At 43.5% G+C, this 13,735-nt stretch overlaps 1 protein-coding gene across 5 annotated transcripts in view; it reads left to right on the plus strand.

Moving 5' to 3' along the window:
* Positions 1 to 1,576: 1,576 nt before the first annotated feature.
* DCP1B (decapping mRNA 1B) overlaps positions 1,577 to 13,735 on the plus strand; it is a 50,765-nt gene continuing 38,606 nt past the window's right edge. For 3 of the 5 annotated variants that reach the window (XM_068560624.1, XM_068560625.1, XM_068560623.1), the window contains exons 1-3: positions 1,580 to 1,787; positions 5,670 to 5,710; positions 8,975 to 9,102. In XM_068560624.1, coding sequence (XP_068416725.1) covers positions 1,638 to 1,787; positions 5,670 to 5,710; positions 8,975 to 9,102 — 319 coding nt within the window. In that variant the 5' untranslated portion in view covers positions 1,580 to 1,637. Of the gene's footprint in view, positions 1,788 to 5,669; positions 5,711 to 8,974; positions 9,103 to 13,735 lie in introns of those variants that run through there. The other 2 variants (XM_068560626.1, XM_068560627.1) reach the window with 2 other exon arrangements.

The raw sequence follows: 13,735 nt of genomic DNA on the forward strand, positions 1-13,735 counted from the left end.
AACACAGATTATTCAAGTAGAAATTAGGCAGAACTCTGTCTTCATCCTAGAAGGTTAGATCTTTAAGAATTTGGGGGGAAAAAAGAATTTTAAGAGAACAAAGCTCTGGGGCCAGGAGATAAACAACATTGCAATGCTGAAGCCATTGCAGCATTATATATCTTCTTTTTCTGAGTGTGATCTCTAATCTTCTAGGTCTTTTCCCTTTTCTTTCTTGTTTTCTTTATAACATGTAAAATTAAACAAACCTCTCCATTTTTTTTCTATCTTTTTTAGAACGTAAACCCTGAAAGATCAGGACTTGTTATTGTACGCTCTTTCATGCCAACTTGGATCTCAGTATTCTGTAAATCATGAGCTCTTTTAAAAAGCTGATACTTAATCAGTAAATTTGACTAACTCATGGTTGAGTTCAATAGAATCGGCATTTAACAATTTCTATTCAGCACAAGGCATTGGACCAAGTACTAGAGAGACAACTAGGGTGTGTCTATGCTCCCTGAAATTATCAAAAGGGAGACTTTGCCTATAGACTCCAAGGCTCAAAGATATAAAAGAAACTTTAAAGCTTTATTGAAATATTTTAACAAAAATGTACATCCAGTTATGCATGTACCAGAGTGATCAACTTTCACCTTTATCCCAAGTTTTAAAGAGGAACTCCCTCATCACAGGCTTTCCAAATACCCAGCAATCTCATCAGAAAAGACTTTTAAGTATTGAGAAGCTGCCAAGCTCATGGCGGCGGATACACATTTTGTAAACTTCTCATTCTCGCTTGAAAGCTCAAAAATTATCATTGGTGACAATAATTACCCCTTGTTTTCCTGGAAGTGACAGGTGCACGTTATTTATTTTCTAAAAAAATGTCTGTCAAATGCCTGTCTGAATACCCATAGTTTGTCCATCATTCTTTCAAGTAAAAATAGTGTTCCGTGAAAATAAAAATAAAAACACTAGCTCAGCTTGCGACTTCAGCACTCAAGTGTTTTCCTGGAGGCAAATATGGCAGCTCCGTGTTCAGGGCACGTACTCTGTGCTTTCTTCCTCTTTTCTTCACACAGAATTTTTTAAAGTGTACCAAAAGGTTGAAATGTAATAAAATTAATAATTTTTCTGCCTTATCACGTACACTGTCAAGTGACACTGGCCTGTACAGCGTGGCTCCTGCCTGGATTCCTGCTAAGACACCTGCACTTTCTCCCACCATTGTTTTTGCAGCATTCGTGCAAAAGTCAGCACAGGGCACGAGTCAGGTGAGTTTTAGGATTGTCACGGAAACGGTTCTGACCCTCAGACCCCCTGAAAGGGTCTCGGAGCCACCAGGGCGTCGAGGACTGCACTTTAAGAACCACCCGGCGTCCGCGCACGAGAAATCGCAGTTCCCTCCCTGTTCAGTTACGCACGCTCGAGGCGTGTTTATTACTACAGGTCTGACCACGGAGCGCCGAGGAGCAGACGTGCCCGGCGTCCAGCGATGGTCCGGTACTCGGGACGCTCGCAGGACCGCGCGGGGGCCGCCTTGCGGTTGCCGTGGCAACGATCGCGGGCGGGCGCGGCGCGGCCATCGACCAGTGACGCCTGCGCGCTCTGCGCTCTGCCGAGAGGGCTGCGGCGCCCCGCGGGCCGGCGGGAAGATGGCGGCGGCGGCGGTGGGCTGCCCGGCTGGGAAGGGGCGCGACATTAGCCTGGCGGCCCTGCGGCGGCACGACCCCTACATCAGCCGCATCGTGGACGTGGCCAGTCAGGTGGCCCTGTACACCTTCGGCCACCGGGCCAACGAGTGGGTGCGTGCGGGCAGGCGGGGCCAGGGAGGGGCTGCGAGCGGGCGGGGAGGTCCCTCCCGCGGTCACTAGGGTCCGGCGTCCGCGGGCACCTCCCGCCGCGTTGAACTGAGTCACGGAGCGCGGGCAGAACTGAGTCACGGAGCGGGTCAGACACCCTGCTCCGGCACGTCCCGGCGGTCAGCTAGGAGAGCCCCCCCCCCCGACGGGACACAGCCCCAGTAGTTCACGTGGCCTCCCTATCTCCTTCCGCAGCCGGTCATTAAAGTTTACCCGAAAACCACTCACAGAAGCGAAGACGCGTAAGAAGTAGGTCCTAACGTGGGAGAGAAGAGAACAGCTTTGCCCTAAGTTCGTAACCGAGGAAATTCACCGAAAAGAGGCAGGAATGGAGGGACGTGGGGACACCTGCCCCGCGAGGTCCCGGGGGAGGAAGCGCGCCGCTTCCTAGCTATGTCTCCCTAGTTTTCGGGGCATGTGTCGCCTGGGTCTTCGTATTAAGGACGTTGACCGACGAGGTGGACAAGTTTCAACGGCAACTTTTAAAATGCAGATATTCTACGTGCGGTTGTATACCGCTCTGTAGAAAAGCGCCAAAGGCATGATGTCCTCATTCTGCTGAGGAAATTCCGTAGTAGAGATGAGGATCGGGGGTGTGTCGTTCTCCGGACTGACTTGACACCCGACCGAGAGTCTGGGGAATTCTGAGAAGTTAACGGGTACAGGAGAGGTTCCCCTTGAGTAGCGGTTGTTTCCTACGGGCGTTGGACAGGGTCTCTGAGACACGTGTTACCATTGTTACAGAGGCGGCCCTTCTACAGCCTCATCAGAAGTCACAAGCGGCACAGTGCATTATTTACAGGAGTTATGTTTTTCCGCTTCCTGGACTTGTTGCTTTCAGACAGCGCATAGTTCATCCCTTAGAAGGTCATTCTTTCAAAGTACTCATCTTCAAGGCTGTGGTAGCCGAGGAAAAAAAAGACAGACCTAGTTTAGCTGCAGGGCAGTTGCTGGGTGCAAACAAATTGATGCCGCGTCTCCATATGCCACCACAACGGGAGCTTTTGAACATAAGCCTAATAAAAGTGTACAGGACATGCTTAAGAACAGAAGAGAAAGTATATGTAGGTGGGACGTAAAGGAGGGAAATTCTTATTACACTGAATATGGATGAAGGCTAACTTAAGGCATTCAGCAGGAGGAATAAGGAATGAAGCGGGGACAGAAAATGAGCTGCTTTAAGGAAGCTTCAGAACGATTATGTCAGGACTGGAGTAGGAATTATGGAACTAGACCTACTTCCCATTGCCAGGAAAGCCCACTCCCCCAAAACACCAGTGTGTCTTAACCCTGGTGGTATTTTCACCTCTCAGCCCTTAGAGCAGTAGTTCTTAACTGGAGTCGATTTTGCTTCCAGGCAACACTGGCAGGGTCTTGAGAAGATTTTTAGTTGTCGCTTGGAGAGGGACCACGTTCCTGGCATCCAGAGGGTAGATGGCAGGGATTCTGCTAAACATCCTGCAGTGCATGGGACAGGCCCCCACGACAAAGGTTAATCTGGTCCCAAATGTCAAAAGTGCTGAGCTTGAGAAGCTGCCGGATAGTGGGAGTGTTCCATTTGTTTCTAGCTAGTGATTTTCTAAGTTCTGTGAGTCAGGATCTTTTGGAGTTTTAAAAAGTGCATCCCACCAAATCAAAAATCTCAGGATATGAGGCCCAAGCATTTGATATTTGTTGAAAGCTTCTTAGGTGACTCAGATGCTACATATGTGATTGAGAAAGGCAGATTTAGAGGGTAAATGGAGATTGACTTTTTCATTATTTTAACAGAATAATCAGATGTAGATTGCGTTGTTTTGAAAGTGGCAAGTAGTCTGCCAAGTCCCAATAGTTTGCAAACTAGCACTGTTTTACATTCTACTTCATTATTTTAAATTTTGAACTGCTTAATTTTTTAGCACTTGTTAGTTTTTATAAGAGTGTAATATTAAATCATTCAATTGTACTTTTAAAATTTAAGCTAAAATCCCCCAGAACTGTGAACTAATACTTTAACATAAAAGTCTTCTTTAGGGATTTCCCTGGTGGTCTAAGTGCTAAGACTCTGCACTCCCAATGCAAGGGGCCCGGGTTCAATCCCTGGTCAGGGAACTAGATCCCACATGACGCAACTAAGAGTTCCCATGCCACAACTAAAAGATCCCACATGCTGCATCTAAGACCTGGCGCAGCCAAATAAATAAATAAATATTAAAAAAACAAAAAAAGTCTTCTTTACTTGCAGGACCTAAGGAGGAGCTAATAGAATCTTGCTTTAACTGTTGCCCAAAACCCCAAACCTGGGCTTTGCCCAGAAAGAAAAAAAAAAAAAGGAGGAGCTAATAGAATCTTGCTTTAACTGTTGCCCAAAACCCCAAACCTGGGCTTTGCCCAGAAAGAAAAAAAAAATCTGGTTACTCCTGGATAACTGGAGGGACGGAGAAAATGCGTGAATTTGAGCTGTTTCAGCCAGAATAGACCAGAATTTACATTTCCAAAGACCTTTTTATCTAGGTGTCATAGAGCCTTAGATGAAAAATATGTTTTTAATCCAAAGATCTGCGTGGCGTAGGTTTGTTATCCCTTTTCAGTGGAGAAACTGAGACACAGAACAATAAACTAATTAAGAATTGCAAATTTGGAGTTAGAGAATAATTTCAAGAGAAGCATGCCTTTTACATTTCTGATTCTGGATTTTCCTTAAGGAACGGGTAATTTTTGTTACTACTTCATTAAGGAAGGAAGGAAACAAGTCAAAGGCTGTTAGGTTTCTGTGTGCTGATCCGCAGAAACATCCTGACTAGATCTCTGAGATGAAACAGTCCAGGTCAGATACTGGAAGACAGAAAAGTGTTCTGTCCTCGTAGCAAGTGGTCACTTAATAGTAAATCCAGTTTAAGGATGATGAAATTACTCAAGCATGGAAAGGATCATGCTTGCAATTTTTTGTGTGCCTTTTCAGAATCATCATTTTAATATACCTTTATTTCTTAAAGAGTATTTTTCACCAAAATTACAGAGTACTTAAATTTTGAATGACTTTGCTAATGGATATATAAATAACAAAATATTGAGAGGTTAAATAGAATGCTGAAATTAAACCACGCAAATAGCAAAGGTAAATTCTAAATTCTGAGTTATAATAGTCTGATTACTAGTTAATCAGACAAATGGGTACTTAAATTTTTTTTTTAGTAAGCTGAACATTTTCATCAGGGCCTGGGGAGATGGAAAAGAGCCTTTCCCAGTGAACTGAAATGATAGTTTATCATTTTAAGTTTACAACTTTCCCAGTCCCTCTCAGGCAGAGTTCTTGAGTCTTAGCTTGGTAATGTTTCTGTCTAATTGAATTTCAAAGATCAGACTTGACTCTAAATATTCCACATCAAATAGGCGATTAATTTGTCTGAAAACTACAACAGCATTGCTGTCTTCTGTGTAGTAGTCAGAGTAGAGTTATCGGCAGGTCCGCTGCTCTCCTAGGTGACAGGATACGACAAGAGAAAAGGGAACCAGAAAACAGAGGAGGAGAAGGAAGTACAGACAGCGGTGGTTTCTGCGGCTGGCCGTGTCCCCAGGTCAGAGGGGAAGACAGCACTCTGGTTTAGTTTGTAAATGACAGTAGGAGGATGCTTCCCACTGCTTAAGCAGCAGAGTCACAATGGGCAGAAAATCTGCTTTTTCCTTTCCCTAAGAGTCACCCCTCCGTTACATAGGTTTGACCCCGCTTGGAACTGATCGAATTCCTGTTCTCTAAGATGCTTATGTTCTCTGACCTCTGTGAGTGTTTCCTGTTGGTGAACAGAATATACATGTTTTGCTGTTTGTTTTGTTTTTATTTTTTAGGAAAAGACTGATGTGGAAGGAACCTTATTTGTTTACACAAGGTAAGAGTATTTCACTTTCATAAAGAAACTGATGGTCTTTCACTCATGTCTTAGCTCTGTTGTGTCACCCTTCAAGTGTAGTTTTATTTCAGAGAAGTGAAAGAACTTAGTTTGAAGTTATTAGTTTGAAGTTATTGGTTGACATAAGGAAGGGAATACTGGATAATGTCATCTGTGTGGTGTGATGAATACTAATATCAGAGTATAATGTAAACTTCAGTATAGATGAACTTAAATCTTTGTGTTCTTATAAAAGCAGTATTAACTATTTATTGTTTAATTCAAATGAATGGTACAAAGTGCTTGAGTATAATGGATTGGCAAGGAGCTAGAAGTACACTGCTAAGAATGTTAGATTATTTAACCAGCATTTGGAGGAGAACATTATTGGTCACGCCCACCTCTTGACTCTTTGAAGAAGCGTGATCCGAAATTAAAGATGTCTCTTAGTCCTCCATTGTATAGCTAATGGAATATGTTTCAGGATAGATTTAATAAATTCATGTTTTTTGGTAATTTTTATCAGCTGCTGTTAATATCACACACGCACACAGAGATGTGTAGTATGTATATTGTCTTCACAGCTAAGCTGTTTATTCACATAAACATCCACGTAAGATCTCATAGCGGAGGCCCATCACCGTCGGTGGGTTACAGAGATCTAATACAGAGGCCTGGTACAAACCCTTCCCACCCCACCCATGCTCATCTGTTTTACACACACATTCACCTTTGAGGGTAAACCACAGTGTGGATAGACTACCCCCGTGCCAGTTGGCCCGTGACAAGCAGTGAGTGGGCGGGTGTGGCCCTGGGAGGCTTTACAGAGCTGCCAGGTGCGGGAGGAGGGGCTGAACCTCACGGAGGCAGAGGCAGGGGCCCCGTGCCACAGCACAGTGAGGGCAGCGGTCCGGGGCGGAGAGCGTGTACCGCTTGGCATGAGTTAGAAGCTGACAGTGAGAGTAAAGAGATTTTGCTGGCTTGGAATATCAGACTGAAGGTGCTGAAATCTGTTTCCTGAGCAGTAGGGAGCCACCGAAGGTTTACGAGTGGGGGAGTAAAGGAGTGATGGCAGACATGCGGGAAAGTCGGTGTGCTAGCATTATGCGGACACGGAGAGACGGTGGTGGCGGAGCAGGTGTGAGGTGAAGTGGGGAGGGCTTACTGGGAGACTGCATGCGGGGGGCGGTGACATTTTAAAGCACTGGTGAGATTTTGAAATGGAAAACAGAGAGGATGACAGACTCATTGGCAGAATGGAAAGATGAGAGGTTGAGAACCTGGCTTGAGGATAGTTTTAGTTTTATTTTGAAACAGTGATTCTGGGGTGATGGCAGGGCGTTCCAGTGGTGGCACCAGGCACTCGGGACGGGGCAGGGACGGAGGCACAGAGCGTGGAGGCGTGGGCATCGTTAGTTTGGTCGTTGGAACCAGCAGAGAAGCTGAGGGCCTAATGGCTGGGTTTCAGGGCCAGCAGGATGCAGAGGAGAGTCACCACGGAGACAGGCAGAACTAGAGCAGCACACACAGGCCCCTGCGGCCCCGGGCAGGTTCGGCGTGGAGGGTGGGCAGGAGGCAAGGGTGGGAGTGGAAGGAGAGCCTTTTTAGTGGGTCTTCTTTTGTTGATGCAGAGGAGTAACAGATTATGCAAGTATTTTCTGTTTTGTACCAAAGCCAAACGTAGGTTGGTATTTTCAAGTACTTCTTAATATACTCTTGAGTTGCTCATGGAGCTGTCAGTTAAACAAACCTTTAAACTGAGAAGCAAATCCTTCCCTAGTCCTTAATCTCTTCCCCACATCAAACTCCTTAAGAGCAGGGCCCTCTCTCCCATCCCCCTCCCCCGCCCCAGCCTGCCCACCATCCGAGCCCAGATTCTAGAACGTTGAGGTCTTTCCTCGGTGGAGGTGGACAGACAGCTCATGGAGGTCACCAGGGAGTTTTGGGCGCAGGTGATGGAGCTGCCAGTGATGTATTTTGACTTCTAGATGTTGCTTTAGAGCAGTTGGCACATGCATCCCCTGAGTCTATTTTATAAATTGTGAGATGGTGTAGTAACCGTACCGTTAGAGGGGTGAAAGCCTGTTGTAATAATGAAACACTGGAAGAATCAAATTCTGATTCTGTATAAAAACACCTAATCCCACTTGAAAAATTATGTCTTTGTTTCCTCCCGTGTCTTTCTGTAATAGAGTTACACCCACTGGTGATTTCCTGGGGATCCTCTGACAGGGATCTTTGGAAGTCACTCTTCATTCTTCCCCAGAATTTAAGTTGAAATGATCGTCATGATTATTTCTGGTATTCATTATATGCCCAGCACCACTTTACCACTTAGTAAAATAAGTTAGGCAAGGATTGCCTTCCATCAGTTTTAAAATTAGAAGTCTCATAAGAAAACTGTAGGTAGTAAATCAAGTGGTTAGAGGTGAAATAAAACTGAGCTATAAACCCCTTTTCTTCCTGTTGCTCACAGCATTTCTGTGGGCTTGTTACCCTGTGCCCCAGATTAAATCAGTGGCCCTGCCTGTTTCCGTTTCAGTGTGTGAGCATGTGTGTTCCAGTTTGTCAGCAGAAGTTGCACAGTTGGGTTGGTATCTGGCCTGTCCCCCAAGGGTAGACAGATGCACTTGTAGTTGTTAGTTTGGGTTCTTCCTGCCTGACAGAGACTAGGCACTGAAGGTTTATTGAATGAAATTAAAAGTAAAAAGTTACTAAATGCACAGTTTTATGGATAAAAATTTTTGTAGTAGCTTATCTATGAAGCTATTTGCCTTACACTGAAGAATACTAAATATCTGCTCTTTGCTTTAAATTGTATAAACTTTTAATTATACTATATCTCCTCATAAGTTCATTGACGAGAGTTACATCATTTCTCTAAGAAATTACACAGCTTTCGATTTCAGAGCAACACTAACATTTTCTGTAATTGTGATGTACGCGCTGTATTAACGGGCAAGATTGTTTAAAGGTGTCTGTCGATAATTTTTTTATCAGTAGTTACCATCTCTGCCTTAAAGGAACTTACAGCGTAGGTAGGGAAACAAGCTGTGTATATGTACATACGCACACAGTTAAATAAGTAGGGCTGGACTTTACCAAAGCACCAGCATGGCCGGCGTGCCGTACGCGTCCCACACATTGGTGCAGCCCACGGTGAAGGGGCGGAAAGGTTGAAGGCGTGTCCGGATGCCCCTGTCCTGGAAGTGCTCTGCTCTAAACGGCGTGTCTCTGTGTCCCCCTGCCCCTGGCGACCTTTAGGTCTGCTTCTCCGAAACACGGCTTCACCATCATGAACAGGCTGAGCATGGAGAATAGGACAGAGCCCATCACGAAAGACCTGGATTTCCAGCTCCAGGACCCCTTCCTTCTCTACAGAAATGCCAGATGTGAGTCTGAACGCGTGTTGGAGACTGTGTGTGACTGTTGTGTTTAGTGTCAGTGACTGTAGGGGTCAGCACGGGTGGCCTGGGAGACACGCCTCGGCGCGGGATAGCTTCTTCCTCGGGAGAGTTTACACGGAAACTGTGTGAATGTGATGGCGTGAGCATTTAAACCTCGTCCCTGCAGCTGGACCGCTTTGTGCTGTGAGCCGGAGCGGGGCTTGGGGGAGGCGAGTCCTTGGCCAGGAGACCGCAGAGGGCGCCTCGGTGGTGCTGCAGGACCTAGACTAGCCATTCAGCTCGTGTGTCGCTTCGGCTGAGCATCCGATGAGATGCTTGAGGGAGAGGGCCTGTCTTCCAGAAGCACCATCTTTTGAATACGTAGTACATGAAAACCAAAGTCCAAAGAGTTTTGGTCCTTAAGAATTTCATAACACTTGGTAAAGTTGAAGTTCTGTTAGGTAACTAGATGGTCCTTGTGAGGTTTGAAATGAGGTAGCAGTCACCTGCCCAGAATTCTGTCCCCATTTCACTCTTGCATCCCATCTGACCACTCGTGCTGGACTGTTGGGCGGCCCGCAGAAAAGTGGACGAGAGCGTTAGGACCGGCAGGAGCGTCTCCACACAGAACACAAGCGCACACTAGAGCTGCTTAAACGTGTGTGCACGTGCTCCGTGCTGGCTTTCAAAAAGACGCTGCAGTTAACAAATGGTTACTGTACATTTTCCACCCCATTCTTTGAGCTCAAGATACAAGAATTTGCCTTCTGTGTACTACTTAGTGTTATCTTAACAATGTAACACAAGTAATGTGTAATGTTTCAACCCCACTGAATTGTTCTGAAGTCAATATAGCATCCTTTCAATGCTATATTTACTTACAGTCACGTGTAACTAAGTTGTCGTGATAGGTGGTCATCCTATTTAGAAAATACAGTTAAACTTTTACGAGAAAGAAACTGTAAGAAAGCTATTAAAGCTATATAACATGACTCTCTAATGGCAGGTCCTATGAAATGAAAAATTTAGTAATACAGAGAAATATTTTGTTTACTATTCCTATTTCTTTGCCGGAAGGTGTAGTTTAGTCAGTTGTAGCTTGTAGTTGTTTGAATTTTTTTGTGTGCTTGTTATGTCAGGTTATATTTTCTTTTTCGGGGATTATTAGATTCTATGTCAGATTAATATGTAACTCAAATCCTAAGAAACAAAATAACCACAAAATTAAATATAAAATGAATGAATATTAGTGGCTTATAATAATTTTTGGTTGCCCTTATTTTGGATGAATACTGAGTCTAGTTGGTATAGGTAACATTTTAAATTCTTATTACAATATTACATATTATATATTATATTATGTACTGTACCGAAGATATGAAAATACAAGCTCTCTTTAATGTGGTCGATTTTGAAAATAACCTTCCTCAGTCCCACAGGGTTTAGCTGCTAGGATCTAGTAAACGCGCTCAGCCCCACCTGGGTTCCAGGCTGTGCTGTCCAGTACCGCCCCACGGGCTGGGGTGGCTGGTCTGAATTTTACACTCTGAGCTATGAATGTCAAAGACACACCGATTTTCACAGACTTGGTACAAGAAAAAGGAATGTGAAAAAATTTCAGTAGTCTTATATTGATTTACCTGTTGAAATGGTAATATTTTGAATATATTGAGTTAAATAAAAAGTATTATTAAAATTAATTTCACCTGCTTCTTTTTATTTTTTTATTTAAAAATTCCATTTGTGGCTCACATTTGTGGTTCACCATATGTTTCTACTGGACGGCACTGTTCCAGGCGTTTTTCATTCATCTTCCCACACTTCCTCATCACAGCTTTGAGGGGCAGACACTCTCCCTGCTGTTTTGCAGATGAGAAAACTGAGTCTCAGGGAGGCGGCAGCCCTGGCAGACCCACACATTCTGATTTCAGGGCCGTTGCTTTTTCTACACCGGCCTGTACTGCTTTCTCCACTGTTCAACACGAGTGCAAATTGAAGGCAGCCCTTGGGCTGCGTATTAAAATGTTTCTAATGAGCTTCCATAAGACAAATGAAATCAGTTGAACAACAAAGAGGGGAAGGGAATGGATCTATTTACCTTCCTGAGTTTATTTTGCGTCTTTTCTCCTTAATATGTGGCACATCTTGACTTTGCATCCATAGTCATTTGGATTTCGTTTATTTACGAAAGCCCTTTCAGTCTCTGACATCAGAGGTTCCCAGAAGGTTTTGCTCCAGGTGCTTTCAGCGTGTCAGATGCCTCTCAAATGTTTTTAAATAATTCTGATACTCTACGGAATAATTGCATCTGGTTTGCATATTCTCTGATGATGTATAGATTCATTCATCATCCTTTGAACAATGAACCCAGCTTCACTCAGGAGTGGTCTTTAAGACTCTCTACCTCTCGAGATCTGTCGAGTCAAGGATCTCCCTGTTTTAGTCCTGACATTTCACTTTGGCCAATATATGTCATAGGCCAGGTTGGGACATGTCAAGAGGCAGAGCTGATACAGGTTTGTGGTGAGTTTTTTAGATTCACTAGGTTAAAAAAATTGGTACGTGAGGAGATAACTATCCCTTTCTAGAATTGTATGGATTCAGAAGAGCAAAATAAAGAAGTGAAAACTCAAACTTTCTTCATTTAACTAAAAAAAAAAAAAAAAAAAAAGATGTATAATAAGTAACTGAATTTCTTCCAAACACAAAATGTATGGTTTTATTACAGTAAAGGATTTATAGTGTTTAAACCTGGTTGTCATAGAATTTGACCTCTGTAAGCTTTATAGGTAAATAAGGCGCCTGTTGAATTAGGACAGAAAATATTTACCCAACAAACATTTACTGAGTGCTTACTGTCTCCCAGGCACTATGTCAGGGCTCTGTACGGGTTATTTAATTCTCATCATTTTTCCTTAGAAATCCTATTATTCCTATTTTGTAAATGAGGAAACTGAAGTTAAAGGGATTACATAATTTACCAAGGTCTGTGACTGTTTTGAGATGGAAAGAGCATTTGAACTGAGAAAGCCTAGCTCCAGAAGTCTAGGCCCAAGCAGTGGAAGTACCAACACATGAGTGATGGGTCTGAGCAAGGTTTACCTTTTAAGAAATGCTTAGTCTTGTAGTGTACACTCCAGAGTTAAAAAGCGAGTTTCTTTTTTTTTTAAGTTGAGAATCTACTGTATCTCCATTATTAGAAAGGAGAATATCAAATAAAAACTAATGTAACAAAAAGCCGAATTTGACTGTTTCTTGTGTATTATTACCCTCTAGCAGCTGTTTGCTGTATTTGCCATTTCAGAACTAAATAAGATTTTGGTATAGGGAGATACAGTTTAGAACTGTATTTTCCCGAGTAGATCATAATATTTAAGATAAGTTACAGACAGCAGTGACAGGTAGATTGCAGAGCTAGGCCAACATGTTGAATATATTATTGTCTGTGATTACAGAATTAGAATGAAATTCTTTTGGGCTGCTTGATTTCATTGCAGACATAAGCTTGGAGCTTAGCACAAATCAGAAAAGGCAAAAATCAAGTTACCTAGATCAAAGCTGTTTTAGAAAACTCCTCAGTATTAAAGTGAATTTACCATATTGGGTAGTTTTGTATTCATAAAGAAATACAATTTAAATTCTTTATTGACATTTGTAGGATCTGAGAAAAACTGCTCTAAATAATGAAAAATGGTACACCTAATGAAAATTATAATTACAGACAGTCCTCATCTTTCAAATAGACCATGACCTAGAAGTTCCCTTTTAAAGTGATTGGTTGGCCGACTTTTGGCTCAACATGGCAGATCGAACACACTCCTGAAACTGTTGAAATGACAGTAACGGAGTGAAAAAAGATATAAACCCACAAGGGTGGAGGGTGGATTTCATGAAAAAAATGGCATAAACGAGAAAGAGGAAGACATGCCATGACAGCTTCGTTGTTCACAATTGTTAACCTTACTGCCCTGCAGAAGACTCTCTCTGACCTGTTGATGTCGGACTTGACAGTGCGATTTGGTTCTTCCCCCACTGACCCTTCCGGGAGGATATTGTGTAGTTGCCCTTTGGACTCAAGTATGGTTGTGTGGATTGATCTGGCCAGTGAGATGTGGGTAGAAGTGGTACGTGTGACTTCTGAGCAGATACATGTTCGACCACGTCTCTTTCCCTTCTGCCATGATGACTCGCGGTGTTCAGGCAGAGCCTGCTCTGTCAGCCTGGTCCTGGAATGAAGGCACAGAGGTGACCCATGATGGACTTGTAATGTGTATGAGAAGTAAGCCATTGAGATTTGGGGGTCATCTGTTACTCCAGCATAACTTGGGCTGTTACGACAGATACACAAGCCATCCAGGAAAAGGGGGATCCAAGCACAAGTTGGAGGTAAAGGAGTTCTGAGAAGAGTGGTAAAGAGGAGTCCCATCATGACCCCTATGCAACTGAACTAAAGATGAGTCAGTCTAAAAGTAGGGAGATGGAAGGCTTCAGGAAGCATGTCCAAGAAGAAATTTACACCTGAGAGTTTGAGTCTCTTGGGACATTTACAGTTCCGTTTGCAGTGATTTTGGTAATGATATAAGAACATTAAAAACTGAGAGGGGGAAAAAAAACAAAAACAAAAGGAGGCAATTCTTAA

Source organism: Eschrichtius robustus, chromosome 13, assembly GCF_028021215.1.
Source record: "Eschrichtius robustus isolate mEscRob2 chromosome 13, mEscRob2.pri, whole genome shotgun sequence".
Lineage (NCBI taxonomy): Eukaryota > Metazoa > Chordata > Mammalia > Artiodactyla > Eschrichtiidae > Eschrichtius > Eschrichtius robustus.